At 36.9% G+C, this 14,158-nt stretch overlaps 3 protein-coding genes across 5 annotated transcripts; 2 read left to right on the forward strand and 1 right to left on the reverse strand.

Annotated features, from left to right (window-relative positions):
- Nucleotides 1-1,533: 1,533 nt before the first annotated feature.
- On the forward strand, nt 1,534-4,549 carry LOC110669255 (F-box/kelch-repeat protein At5g42360). 2 transcript variants are annotated; one of them, XM_021830809.2, is made up of 2 exons: nt 1,534-1,802; nt 2,480-4,549. In XM_021830809.2, the coding sequence occupies exon 2, from the start codon at nt 2,574-2,576 to the stop codon at nt 4,332-4,334; it is 1,761 nt and encodes a 586-aa protein (XP_021686501.2). In that variant the 5' UTR covers nt 1,534-1,802; nt 2,480-2,573; the 3' UTR covers nt 4,335-4,549. The 2 variants fall into 2 exon arrangements, with proteins under 2 accessions (XP_021686501.2, XP_021686502.2); XM_021830810.2 differs by having other exon boundaries at nt 1,534-1,698.
- A 1,016-nt stretch (nt 4,550-5,565) lies between these two features.
- Nucleotides 5,566-10,174, reverse strand: LOC110669254 (U-box domain-containing protein 44). Of its 2 annotated transcripts, none has more exons than XM_021830807.2 (4): nt 9,848-10,174; nt 8,630-9,200; nt 8,220-8,529; nt 5,566-7,432 (listed from the first exon to the last, which is right to left on the reverse strand). In XM_021830807.2, the coding sequence occupies exons 2-4, from the start codon at nt 9,182-9,184 to the stop codon at nt 5,853-5,855; spliced, it is 2,445 nt and encodes an 814-aa protein (XP_021686499.1). In that variant the 5' UTR covers nt 9,185-9,200; nt 9,848-10,174; the 3' UTR covers nt 5,566-5,852. The 2 variants fall into 2 exon arrangements, with proteins under 2 accessions (XP_021686499.1, XP_021686500.1); XM_021830808.2 differs by having other exon boundaries at nt 9,844-10,174.
- A 373-nt stretch (nt 10,175-10,547) lies between these two features.
- On the forward strand, nt 10,548-13,000 carry LOC110669256 (F-box protein At3g07870). The gene is made up of 2 exons (XM_021830811.2): nt 10,548-12,399; nt 12,645-13,000. Exons 1-2 carry the CDS (start codon nt 11,179-11,181, stop codon nt 12,699-12,701), a joined length of 1,278 nt encoding a protein of 425 aa, XP_021686503.2. The 5' UTR covers nt 10,548-11,178; the 3' UTR covers nt 12,702-13,000.
- Nucleotides 13,001-14,158: the final 1,158 nt, after the last annotated feature.

Genomic DNA, 14,158 nt, shown 5'->3' on the forward strand with positions numbered 1-14,158 from the left:
TTTAAAAATTTTATTTTTTAAATACTTTTCTCATATATAAACTATAAGAATTTTAATAAAAAAATTTTAAAAATTATCATATTGCATATGTATTTTTTTTTACTTTGTTTATCATTTTATTAATATATATTAATTAATTTAAAAATAATATATTAATCAACTTATTTATTTATTATCTTTTAAAATAAAATTGTAATTAATTAAAAATTTTATTATTAATGTAATTTTATATTAGGATTATTAAAATAAAAATTATAAATATATATTAATTTATATTATTAAAATAAAATAATAAATAAGTAAAACGATTAATTTAAATAAGATTATCAAAATTTAAAAAATATTTTTTATTAACTTATTTTTTTTCTTAAACATTTCTATTTTGTATTGAAATTTCACATTAATCTAACCAAATTGATCTCAATTTGATTTTAATTCTAAACTAAATAATAATTAAATTTAAGTATAAGTAGTTGAAGCGCATTAAATAATTTTTCAAAAACTTAGCTAAAATTTGAACTTGGAAAAATTAAAAATTCATACAAAAAACTCTAATATTAAAGAAGAGATGCTAAAATAAAAATAGTTAATTTGAAATGATTTAGGATATATTTAATTTAAATTATTATTCAAAATAATATTTAATAGAAATTTTAAATTTTAATTTAGTATATTTTGATTATAATAATTTTAATATAATAAATAATTATATTTTAAATGTTAAAATTATAATTTTATATTATATAAAAAAAAAGTGACAGCAAGTGGAAGTAGGTAATAGCACAATAATAATCTTGTTGACTAAGAGGCGGGTCATGGGCTCCACCCATCTAACCACCCTTCACTATTCGCCACCATTTTCTCTGGCTGACCCTTTGCAACGTCCCATCCGTATTCAATAATCCCACCAAATTACCAAAATTTTAGCAGTATAATATTTATTACGAATTAAATTATTTTTATATATAAATTATTTTTATTAATATCGTATTAAAAAATATTTTATATTTTTTATAAAATAAATAAAATTTAAATTTAATTAAAAAATTAAATGTAGTGATTAAAGGCACGTCTTGCTAGTTACTTTCTCGATATTTTAAAATTATATATAAAAATAATCTTACCAAATTCCCCTCAGCGACACCGTTCACTCTTTCGCTTCACAGCCGCTTGATTCAGAGAGCAACGTGCCCCACCAGATACTCCTCCTCGAATACGACGTTTCTTTAATCTGACGGTCCCGATCGTCATTTAACACGGTAACTGTTGGGTGAGCATCATATAAAATGGAAACTCTTTTTTTTTTTATATATATAAGAGATTTAATTTAATAAAATAATTATTTTATTAAATTTTATTATTATTAAATTAAAAGTCACAATAATTTAATTGACTATATTTTGATTTTTATAATAATAATAATTTAATAGAAATATATTTTATTAATTTATTTATTTCAAAAAATAAAATAAATTTTTTTCTTTGTGTAAATTAGAAAAAAAGAAGAAGAAGAAGAAAGAAATAGGAAAACTAAAAACAAAAGACAGAGAGAGAATGACAAATGGGAAAGAAAAAGAGCTGATGGGTCGCTTTTTAGTATCAGTGCTGTGTCGCTTTTAAGCCTTTTTACTAATTCCAGCCTCACCAACTTGCTTCCTAAAACCACCTGCACTCTCTCTTCTTCTCTGAATCTAATAGGTGATTGTGATTTTTTTTTTGTTTTTACTTTTCATTACTTCATGATTGGGATTTAGTTTCGCATTTTGGATTCTGTGGATTTCTCCCTCCCAATTTGGTTGAATGTAAGTGGTTTGATCTCTGTTTCTGTTTTCTTGGCTTTCAATAACTGTTTGGTTACCGAGAAATCTGAGGTAAAGGAAGGAGTCCGTGGATTTTATGATTTTTTCAAGCTAAATTGATCTTTCAAGATTTCGAGTTTTCTTCAAATGGATCACTGTTGTTCTTCGTGTGTTTCTTTTTTTTTTTTTAATTTTCTTTTTTACGTTTGACCGACAATGTTGCGTGTTGTTTCTCTGCTGGTAAATTAATTCTTACTTAACATATGATTCGAATTTTCTTTCTTGGTCTTTGTAAAACATGATTGATTTTAGGTGGCGAATTTGTGTAGAAGAACTGTAGATTTCTAACCACCGGTTTAAAGAAAATGTAATATAACTTAGTTGATCAACTGTTTTCCAACTAAATGGATTTTGTGTGTTTCATTTTAATTAAAGAACTGATGATTTTCCTAATTTTCTGTTTGCTGTCTTTTTGGTAAAGGATCTGACTTGAAGGAGCTTCCTTTATCCAAAATTTAATGCTGTGGATCTGGCAACTTTGCCAGGATTCTTCATTTTGGGAACCAAATTGTTATATCATCATTTCCCAAAGATTTATTGATTTTCTTACATTTGTGTTTCTGCGAAGATGTTTGTGCATAATCTTTCTTCGTTGCTTTTTTCTTTTCTTCCTTTTGTAGACCGATAGGAGAACTTGGAATGATGATTACTGCTTGGAATGATGACTAATGCTGCTTGCGAGATGGTCTGGGGCTCTAAGCTGTCGGTTGGAAAATGTCAATGAATGGAGTGTTTTCTGAGAGACTAACTGGAGAGGCATCTCTTAATCGGGATTTTGAAGCTTTTAGTGTGTCACAGCGCCTTGTTAGAAGTGTTAGTAAGAAGTTGAGGAAGAAAAACAATAGATGTGAAGGAGAAGAAGAGGATAGTGTGAAGGGTGTTTCTGTAAAATGTCTTACTTTATATGGAAGGGGTGGCGGTTGTAAAGTGGGTGCTGACACAGGTGAGGAATATGGGGATCCAAGTGGTAGGAGAAGGTCATCAAGTTCCAGCGAAGAAGGAAAGGGGTACAAACCAATATGTGGCACTGACGATGCTGGAGTTAATTGCTTCTCATATGGAGTAAAGGAAAAGTTTTGGAAAAAAAATAACAGAAAAGTTTTGGAACTTGAAGATTCAATACAAAATAGCAGGTTACACATCTTTCTTCCAGATGACGTGTTGGAAATGTGTTTGGTGAGACTCCCATTGACCAGTCTCATGAATGCTCGCCTTGTATGCAAGAAATGGAGATACTTGACCACCACACCTCGGTTCTTTCAGATGAGACGTGATGGTTCTTATCAGAATCCATGGTTGTTTCTGTTTGGGGCTGTTAAAGATGGCTATTGTTCTGGGGAGATACATATATTGGATGTATCACAGGACCAATGGCATAATATTGATTCTGATATTCTAAAAGGAAGGTTCATGTTCTCTGTTGCTAGTATCCAGGATGATATATATATTGTTGGAGGTTGTTCTAGCTTGACCCACTTTGGGAGAGTGGATAGGAGCTCATTCAAAACTCACAAAGGGGTCCTGGTGTTTAGCCCTTTAACAAAATCTTGGCGCAAAGTTGCTTCCATGAGGTATGCAAGATCAATGCCTATTTTGGGAATTTCTGAGGTTAGCTCTGATTTTTCAATTGTTCAGAGTCATCAGCATCGGCAAGAAAGGCATTTTCCCAGGTCTCGAATTGGTGGGGTATCAGATGTTTATGAGGATCCCCATCGGCTTTCGCTAAGACGTCAGTACAGAAATGCTTTTGATGAAAATGATGCATCATTGTTACACGGCAGAAAGTCACACAGGTTCACCAGGCAAAAAAATGATCAGCCAAATGCTAAGGGTTGTAAAAGGTTTGTGTTGGTTGCTGTAGGAGGTCTTGGATCTTGGGACGAGCCTCTGGATTCTGGAGAAATTTATGATCCCATATCAAATAAATGGACAGAAATCCAGAAGCTGCCCATAGATTTTGGGGTGGTATGTTCTGGGGTTGTATGTAATGGGATTTTTTATGTTTATTCTGAGACAGACAAGCTCATGGGATATGACATAGAAAGGGGCTTCTGGATTGGAATCCAAACCTTCCCATTCCCTCCCCGTGTTCATGAGTATTACCCCAAACTTGTATCTTGTAATGGTCGATTATTCATGCTTTCAGTCTCTTGGTGTGAAGGAGATGGTCAAATAGGCCAGAGAAACAAGGCTGTTAGGAAATTGTGGGAGCTAGATCTTATGTATCTTACCTGGACTGAAGTGTCAGTACATCCGGATGCTCCAATGGACTGGAATGCTGCATTTGTTGCAGACAAAAGCCTTATATTTGGGGTGGAAATGTTCAAAATATTTGGTCAAGTGTTGGACTTCCTGACTGTATGTGACGTGTCAGACGCAGGGACGAACTGGAGTCATATTTCAAGGAATCAAATGACTCATGAATTGGATGCTTCATCATGTATTACTAAATCACTGGCTGTGCTACATCTGTGAAGTCCTTGGTGAATATTCTGATTTGTGCTGAAAATTTTAGAAATTTATTTATCACAGGAGGAGATTTTGAGCGTAGATTGAGACTCCGAATTTCATTCTTTGGACATAATCAGTTTGCTCCTGAGAAGTTTATTCTATCTATTTCATAAATTGATGCTGTATTCCTAATCTTTCTTATGTTGCATTAATAATGAATTCATCTGTTGTTCATCCAATTTGATGATTTATTCAGTGGATAGGCCAGCAACATTTTTTTTCTTTTTCTTTTTCTTTTTTTCATTTTGCCTGTGTGTGCGCCGTTGTTTAGTCTGAAGGCGTTGGAGATTGCTGTACTACCATAGCAAACCATGATGCTAGCAGCATAGACGAGTGATTTATAGATGCTTCCCCGTTTTTGATTCCCTGAAGCAGATTGTTTTCCATGTAAATAGGAGGTGCAATTTCTCATTCTCAGTACGACTTTATAAATGATATTTCTCTCATTTAGTGGTGTTTAATTACTCATAGTCTTGGGTTCAACATACCAATAATTCTTCCTAGTATGTCAAGTTCCACTATACCATGATGAATTAATCATCTGAAGCTGATGGAAGACAAGTGGAAGAAAGAAGTTTTAGAGCTTTGATGCATTGCCACATTCATTTCACGGAAGGTTGTTAATGGAACTTGATTTACATGTCCATAGAAAAAACACTGGTTTTTCTTTGTTATTCAATATGCAGTGTACTTATCTCTAGGTGATTATGCACGTCAATGATTTCTGTAAAGTTTCATATGTTTCAACACTTGTAAATTATGTTTTAGTCTGGATGAATGGTTCCAATAAGGCACAAGGAAGTGTTTCAACAATGATGGCGGCTCAAAGAATCAATTCTATTAATTTCTCATCAATAGCTTGAAAGATTTGTATGCGCTGGCTTCAGATAAAACTTGTAGCTTTTTTTGGTTCATTTGATGTCAGTTTAGAATTTGAACTCAAGATTTCATAGTTAGTTTAGAGATGATTCAGTTATAACTTGCAGCCCTTCATTGTCATGATACATGATATATTTCTCACATCAGAGCCCTTAATTGCAAACATTTACAACAATTCAAATGTTCATCCATTTTGACAAATTGGGTGTGCACCACACATGGGCCATGCGCTAGCATCAACTGGCAATGAAAGACTGCAACATCATTTCTAAGTGGAATTTGTCTTCCATACAGTATAAATGGTAAAAACACAGTGTACCTCAGGAAAATAAGACGTCTCAGTTATTAATGAAGGATGCTGGAAAAGCATCATAGAAAGAAACTAATATTCCACTCCCTATGCAAAAGTACAATATATGGAACCATGTAAAGAAACAAGGCAAAAGGAAAGAGCATCATTGAAAACAAATGAACAAAATCTGTTTACAACAATATCTACCTATTTTGCAAACCATAGCCACCTCAGAACCGTTCAGGACGAGGGATGAATTACATACATGTCCTTGCAATAATCAACTTGTGCACAGCTCAACTGGAAGAGGCCTATCCCATGTTTGCAAAGACACCGGAGAAATTAGGTATCTTATCAACATGTTTCAGGGCACGCTCAGCAATCTGTCGGGTTCGATAGTCAGCATGCTGGAAGGCGTCAACAAGTGCAGTGCTCAAATTTGGATCTCCAGAAACTTCATATGCTATGTCATCAGTTCGTAAAAGCCTCTCAACAGCCCAAACCGCCCTCCTCCTCAGATTCTCTGTCCTTTTCTCAAGTAACACATCAAGTATGGGTTTAATCCCCTCTGCTTCACACAACACCATCACTCCTTGTTCGATATCAACACCATCATCCAACAAAGTAGATATTGCTGCTAGTGCAGCCTCGACTACCTTCTCATTTGTGTGATCTAAAAGCGCAACCAGTTTCTCAACTGCCTGTCCTTCCAAAAGACAAAATGAGTCTCTTAATGAACACGTACCGCGATGGAGCCGGCACAATCCAGTTATTACAGGCTGTCTGCTAAAACAAGGAAAAATTGAGCCACAAAATCCAGGTGGGGGCAACTCAGGCAATTTTGTTAAATTTTTGGATTCTTGAGACAAGTTCTCTAATGCCATGGCAGAAACCATCTGCACATTGTCAAGTCCATTAGACTGAAGCAGTTCAATGAACAAAGCTACAAGATTGTTCTCGCGGCAGAATGCAATAGCATCAGGCTCTTCAGCCAAAACAAATGTAACCCTTGCAAGAACCTGTACAAGCCCTTCCAAATATGGTGTGACAAAACGGATACCCCTAGTCTCCCCTTGACGGATCCTTACTACTCTAACAAAGATTTGCTGAAAGGCCCCTTCATCTAGCATCTGCCGTGTAAGACCCAAATCTCTCTCTGGGAGTTCAGCTAAAAGGCCAACAGCAGCTGCCTGCTCTTCTGTAATTCCTATGTTCTCCGTTATGACTCTAATTAGGCTGCCAAGCTGGCCAACTGTACCACGAAGGGCATTAGCTAGTTCCTGACCCATGTGTCGAGAGAGGTTCTGGAGAAGTTTTATGGAAGCTACACGCAGATCCTTCTGGGGGACCTCAATAAACTGAACCAAACTGGTAGTAGCACCAGAGCTTTTAATGGCAGTAACAACATTCAGAACAGTAGCAGGAGAACTGGTCAGCCCAACAAGAACCTGCAGAAGTTTGCATTCGATAGATGGCCCAGTGTTGCTAATTAGATGGAGTAGCCTATGTACTATATCTTCTGATACCAGAGTCTGATGGTCAGTTCCAACAGGAATTGAGTCAAATTCATAGTCTGAGCTCACAATGTTAGCAAGGATTGTTGCTGCAACCTCTTTCAGTCGCATGGGAAGCTGACTTGAGCCAACTGTAAAGAGGTCATTGACAAGAGGAGGAAGAATTCCTGCTTCAATCAACACCTTAGCACTTGGCCCACAAGATGATGAAATTTGGTTCAAAGCTTTCAAAGCAGCTTCCCTTGACTGTGTGTTACCACTTCTCATAATATCGATTAGGGATGAACCAACGGTACTAGCCACATGGACTTTCACATCACTACTCAAAACCAGTTCACCAAGGTATGAAGCCATGGATAGTTTGGTTTCTGGTGGGCCTGCAGAATCTCCATTCTGGTTATTTTTTTCATATGAAAATGATATTTTATACAATTTAAACATGCATATTCAGGTCTGACTAGGGCGACAAAATTAACAATTAGAATATAAGCATATAAGACTAACATTTAGAAAATTATTTAATTTTCTCCCTACATTGAACTGGATCAAGAAATCAAGTTTAATAGAACACCACCCTGACTCTCAAGGGATGGAAAAAATATCACTATGTGAGACTTAAAAAGAACGGCCCAGATTTCTTGTAAACAGGTATCATTACATAAGATAGAACTGGTGGACAAAGCTCAAAGAGCTAAGCTTCCCTTGTCCTCTGTTCTATAACATTTGTGTGACATGGGAGATCCACAAAATAGTAACTAGCAAGCATCAGATGTGGCTCAAGAAGAGCAAAAGAAGGATCATGGATGAAAATTTTCTAACTTGTAATTCCTATAACTTCTCCCAACTATCAAATTCAGAGACTATTACATACACAGCATAAGCATAGATCTTATGTTTTGTTTAGCTCAAAACAATCTATTAAAATTCTTACTTTCGTTGAGTCAGTCTAATGTGTTATAAAGAAGGCTGTATAGCTTTATCTCAAGTGACAAAAGGAAAGGGATGGGTGGGGTACTCAAGGCAATATGGCATGTTGATTAACACAAGTAAAATATATATAAGTATAGGAAACATAACTTCTTTTCCACATCAATAGCAAAGGACTGCCAAAAATTTTGCATAAAATTGATAAAAGTGTAGGAATGTTGAGGTAAGTAGAAGCACCTTCGAGAAGCTGATTCAGAAGAGGCTGCAATCTACCACTTTCAGCCATCTGACGCACATTGTTATCACATTTTTCCAGATTTTCAAGCGTTTTCTCAGCCATTTCAACAGTTAAAATATTTTCCGATTTGCTGCTTGTCATTCCAACCAATATAAGAATTGCTCCATTGATTGAACCAATCTTTTCACACAAAGCTTCAGACTTAGAGAGCTCATGCAGCAATGAGACAGCTTCCTCCCTTTCTTTGGATTGCTCATGAGACAAGAACTTAACTATTGTGCGCACAGTGTCACCTTCAGCCACTATTGCCTGCAAATCAGAAAAGCCCACTAAAATGAGACACCAAATGACACAGTCACCCCAGTGACATGATAAAAGCTATATGCAAAAACAGCAAACTTGGGACAACCTTATTATCAGCATCTTCCTCTACAACAATTTTAAGTGTTTCCAAAGCTTTACATCTAACTCTACGGCTGCTACTCTTCAATGTCTCAACAATCATAGGTATTAGCTCAGCATTGCGCACAACATGCTTATTTGATCGATTCTTTCGGCAGATATATTCAACATACTTCAAAGACTGCAGAACATCACTTTCTGGACTGGTAGTATTTAATGACCTTCGAGCCATATCAAGTTGAACAGCTTCATTTCTAGCAGTCCACTCTTCAATGGTGTTCCGCAATGCTATGCTTGGGTTCAGGTCTGCGCTTTTTAGTTCTTTTTGTGTCAAGGGGCAAACCAATTTCCTTCCACTCTCCCTGCATTCCCTGAACCACCTTTCTATCGCTTCACGGTCAAAAGTTTGCCCATTTTCTAAGGTCACAGGATCACGCATGACTTGCTTTGTTAAAGGGCAAACAAATGCATCATAAATAGGTTCTATATGAAATCTCTCAAAATGGTAACTGTCCTCTGACTGGCTACCAGGGTCATAACTTGCATCCCAGCTTTCAGCCATCTGATTCAAAAACCCACTGCAACAAAACAATATGCAAAACAGTAATAAAGAGTGCGCCAATAGTCGTGAGTTCACTTTTGCTAGGCAGTATCAGTACCAAATGAGAAAATTAAGTTGGCTGGATCTTAAGGAGAAAAGAGCAAGAAAAATCAGCCATCAGGAACAACGCCCTGCTAAAATAAAACATGTTGAAGATGGAACTCAAATAATAATGTACAAAACAAAACTATCTTGGCCTTCTGGTGCATATTCTCACAATTTGAAGATATTTATAATTCACCGAGGTAGAATTACCAATCTAAATTTCTAAATTTTCATTTCTCATGCTCCAATATCTAGGCTACCGCATGGAAGGATCCATGAGATGGTAACAACTATAAATGCCAGGCAGATCGGTAAAACCAGCTATTACTGCCAAATTGGAACTACTGCTCCTGGATAGGAAACCTATAATCTTAAAACTTCAGTTTATAATACAAAACGGGATTGAATCTACATAAAAAGTCACAAATTAAGCAACAGAACATTCCCATCCAAAACCCCTTCCATTTACAACATAGATAAATAGAGAAAAAAAAAAAGGGCTTAACCATGGGAAGATTGACAACCCAATACCCACTTAAACAGAGATGGTAGTTAAAAGAAAGCCAGAACCATACCTACCCGACAGTTATGACAAAGTCCTTGAAATGGGGGCGATGGCCAAAGAAAAACCCTAAATCTAGTTGGAAAATTCCAAAAAGAAATCTTGAAGAAAAACAGATAGAAGTACTTGCTTTTCCATAAAGAGTAATCAGGCAATCTGCGTGCCTCTCTTTAGAGATAGAATTTCAATCGAGGCTCTCCTTTCTTTCTATTGCTGGAAAGGGAGAGGAAGAAGAAGAAAAGAGAAAGGAGAAAGGGTCCTTTTTGGGATTTGAATAGTGGAAGAAAGGAACAAGAGGAACCAAACAGGAAACTAGTAAAAATCATTACAAGCGTATATTAGTAGTAGTATAAGAAATATAGAAAAGGTTGACCACAAAGCCTAGCCTCAAGAAGAGCAATACAATAGTCCTTGTCGTGTAATAGTTTCACTGTTGATAAGTGGTGGAGCCACCAGTTACCGTTCAACCTCCTCCGGCTGACCCCACCTGACAGCCTGGCTCCCTGTTGCTTCCCCATTCATCAATTAACAAAAGAAAAATCATTGGACGAGGGAAACACTGCAACCACCTTCCTAACAAGTAACAACCACTCGCGGGAAAAACCAAAACGCTGTCGTTTAACCTCAGACTAAACTAGGATCAAAAGGCGCAATCTTTTTGTCCTGAGTCCGTGCAACAAGTTCCTTTGTCCAGTTGTCCCAGTTCTATAAGCCTGTTATGATATTCAACCCGGTCACCGGTGGGTATATAAACTTACGGAAAAAGAACTCGAACAAGGAGATTGACAGGGATGTTCTTTCTGGGTTGGGTTGCAGTTCTATAAGCAAACAATACAAGGCGGTACGGTTAGTGCAGCGAAGAATTGGCAAAGCTGAAGAGGATTTTATTGTAATGTGCGAGGTATATATTATACATCGGGTGAGAAATCATGGAAATGCTCCTAAATTTGTGTATGAGTTTGTTCAAGAATTCGCAGACTTCACTATGGAATTTTCTTGACTGGATTTCTCATCATAGTTGTGGTTCATAGCATTCATACATTATGGTCTGGTTTGATTTTGAGAGCAAAGAGTTTGGTGTTGCACCGCTGCCTTCTCCATAATGTATAAGGTGAGTGTGGGAGAGCAGGCTGCAGGGTGGCTGTAGAAAGAAAGAAGTCATGGGACTGGAAAATGGAAATTGCTAGGCGCAGGCAAACTGTGTGTATCAACTTTCAAGAGTGGCGGGCTTAAAACGCCGCGTTTCGTGGAGGCAGGCAGACTTCAAAAGAGAGTCAACTGATTTCGTCTTCTTCTTTACTCTCTTTTCGTTTCTGCTCTGCAATCTGCATTTTAACTTTCGTCAAAGATGTTGTTGTCCAAAGCTCTGTTTGCTTTCCGAGAAAAATCAAGGGAAAAAGAAAACTTTGGATTTGGAAATGATTATCAGGATTCATCGCCAAAGCTACCAAGAAAAGCAAGCAAAGGCTCATCAGTTTCCACTAACATAACAGAGCTGCCTGTGGATATTCTTGTCGACATACTATGCCGACTCCCCATCGACAATATCATATCATGCAGGTGCGTATGTACTACGCTCCGCCACATAATCACATCAAACCCTCAATTCGCTCGTAGCTACTTCTCAACATCACCCGTCGATGCTCTTCTTTGCGTTGGCGATCGCATCTCTAGATTTCTCTGTTTGCTCCGTCTGGAACACGAAATCGCAGCTGATCTTGATGTTCAAGTACCCAGACTCAAATTTAGGCTCCCATTGCATGATCTTGTTATCTTGAATTCATGTAATGGTTTCCTTTGCCTGGGGAAGCCTCCTCTCTACAACCCTGTTATCGTGTGTAATCCAATAACTGGCGAGTACATAAACCTTCCATCAAGAACAGAGGGCTTGGGTCACGAAGAGATTCATAGTCAGGTTGTTTCTGGGTTTGGTTACTGTCCTAAAACCCACCAGTACAAGGTTGTGAGGTTGGTTAGTCGGAGGGCCATGATGACTGAGGTATATACACTAGGTGAGAAATTCTGGAGGAGCATTGGGTGTGCCCCTGAAGGCTTTCGTAAATCCTGTTCCTCTAGCTTCTTCTTTAAAGGGGTGTTCTTGAATGGAAAGATTCACTGGGTTTCTGATGATGGCCATAGCTCGGCCTCGGATTTCATTATCTCATTCGATTTAGAAACCGAAAGCTTTGGTGTTGTACGGCCGCCGCCGCAATTTGCTTCGCGTGGGTACAGGGTAAAGTGGAGAGTGAACATTGGAGAGCTGGGAGGTTGCCTTTTTGTGATTGATCATGGCAGTACTTTTCACTTGTGGGTGATGAAGGATTATGGTGTGCAAGAGTCTTGGACTGAAGTGTGCTATATTGGTCAGTATCGACCCATAAAGTATCTCAAGGACGAGAAAATATTAGTGAATCATAAGAACAGCAACTTAGCTTGTTATGATCCTCGCACAAACATTGCCAACAATATTGAGCTTCCTGGGATTCCTTCATACTTCACAACCGTTGCCCATGTTCCCAGTTTCTTCTCATTCAAGGAGATTTTGAAGGATGCTCAGTCTCATATTAAGGTAACAAATTTTCAACTCAATCCTTTATTTGGTTTACCATGTAGTTGCTGATGATGATTTGGATGTAAGCATGTGTTTTGCTTCCTTATTAGCTCAGTAATACTAGAATTGTCTCCTGACTATGTAGTTTTGAGTTTGAGTTTACATATTTTCATGGAAAACCTGCATGAACATAAGCATAATCTTGTTGCTTAAGTTAAAGTTAGTTTCAATATAAATGAAACAGCAAATATTTAAAATTTCAGGTGCTCAGGGATTGGGAAGAGATCAATACTCATTTGCCATTGGAACAAGTTAATTGAACTGGGTTTGTATAATATTTCAGCACTGACAGCTTTGAAGGAAGGAATACAGCAGATGGTAAGGGTAACTCTAGGGAGCTGGCCTGCATGTGCGACAATGCTATGGGGGTGAAAGCTTTAGTACCAGAATTAAGCAAACAGAGTATTAGTGGAACTGTTAAATATAGTACAGTGATTGAGTGTAATATGTATCCCATGTGACATAAATCTGGCATGAACTCTTGATGCATCTATACAACAAATGGGGAACAACTCAATCCATTTCGTGAAATGAGTTGAATAAAGTGCCTTTGCAACAACAGCTGTTTGCACTAGATCCTTGCGCATCAACAAGCATTCTTTGAACAGATGAGAAGTTGCAGGTTAATTAGCTCATAATGAGTGATCGTCTTTTATTGTGATTATGAGCTAATTAACCTGCAACTTCCACAGTATTATAAAAGCTTGTCAACAATCACACAAGAATTTAACAGTTCTCTTCTGCAAAGATGATATCAAAGATGAGTTGCACTGCATTGAAGAATTTAGCCACTTGTTAGAGGAAGAAAACCATTGTACTTGCAGAATATATTCAACTAAATGAAAACAATCAGGAAGTAAACTTTCACCATTTCACAAGTTCCATCAGGAAGAAAACCAACATTGTTTCAAGTTTTTAATGGAAAACCATCTGTCATACAATTTCTATCCAAAAACTGATAAACAATCTCCCAGGCTCCTAGTAAATTCAAAATAATAATGTGGATAGAAAGTTTATACCTCTTCTGATTCAATTTGTCCAACAAAAATTAAGGACATTTCAAAGCAATTGGAAGTCACAAACATTAAAAATATATGCATTATTGTGAAAACTATATCAAAGAACTGATCTTTTGCCTAGGAGATCCCACTGCCACTACCCCTTTAAACACATACCAAAATCTCAATTTCCCCACTATGCTCCATTATCAGCTTTCTGCTACCTACTTTCAGCTTTGGGGATATTAGACTGATCAAACATGAGTTGCTGGAGTGCAGCTATATCGCTGGATTTTTTTTTGAAGGAAAAATTTGATTTTAATCTGGAATCGGATGAAATAATTTATGTTCAAATCAGACCTATTTAAATCGATTTTGATCTGATTTCAGACTCAAACTAGATCAATCTAGTTTCAATCCGATTATGAACACCAGGGCAATCCCCAGCTTTCTTGTATTATGTTATCCTTATTCATGGAAATTTCTTGTGCTTTTATTCAAAACGTTTATTTTTCACACATTTGGGTCATTTCTCACCACCAGCAAATATGGGAAAATCTATGGTGATTTGCGGATTCATTAACGCTTTCTGACTGATATTTCTCTGGTGGGCTCTCTCTCATTTACTATTTTCAATTTGATCGAATAATCCAAAGCAAGATCCTCTGAAAGTTGATTGCCAAGTAAAGATTCCACAAATTTTACTCGATAGTTTGCAC

The sequence above is a fragment of the Hevea brasiliensis genome, chromosome 2 (genome assembly GCF_030052815.1).
Source record: "Hevea brasiliensis isolate MT/VB/25A 57/8 chromosome 2, ASM3005281v1, whole genome shotgun sequence".
Taxonomy (NCBI): domain Eukaryota; kingdom Viridiplantae; phylum Streptophyta; class Magnoliopsida; order Malpighiales; family Euphorbiaceae; genus Hevea; species Hevea brasiliensis.

Coding starts and splice junctions, on each gene's coding strand:
- LOC110669255 (XM_021830809.2), top strand. CDS start 2,574: ATGTCAATGAATGGAGTGTTTTCTGAGAGACTAACTGGAGAGGCATCT.
- LOC110669254 (XM_021830807.2), bottom strand. CDS start 9,184: ATGGCTGAAAGCTGGGATGCAAGTTATGACCCTGGTAGCCAGTCAGAG. Junction 8,530..8,629: donor AGGAAGATGCTGATAATAAG/GTTGTCCCAAGT, acceptor TCTGATTTGCAG/GCAATAGTGGCTGAAGGTGA. Junction 7,433..8,219: donor TCTGAATCAGCTTCTCGAAG/GTGCTTCTACTT, acceptor GAGATTCTGCAG/GCCCACCAGAAACCAAACTA.
- LOC110669256 (XM_021830811.2), top strand. CDS start 11,179: ATGTTGTTGTCCAAAGCTCTGTTTGCTTTCCGAGAAAAATCAAGGGAA. Junction 12,400..12,644: donor ATGCTCAGTCTCATATTAAG/GTAACAAATTTT, acceptor TTAAAATTTCAG/GTGCTCAGGGATTGGGAAGA.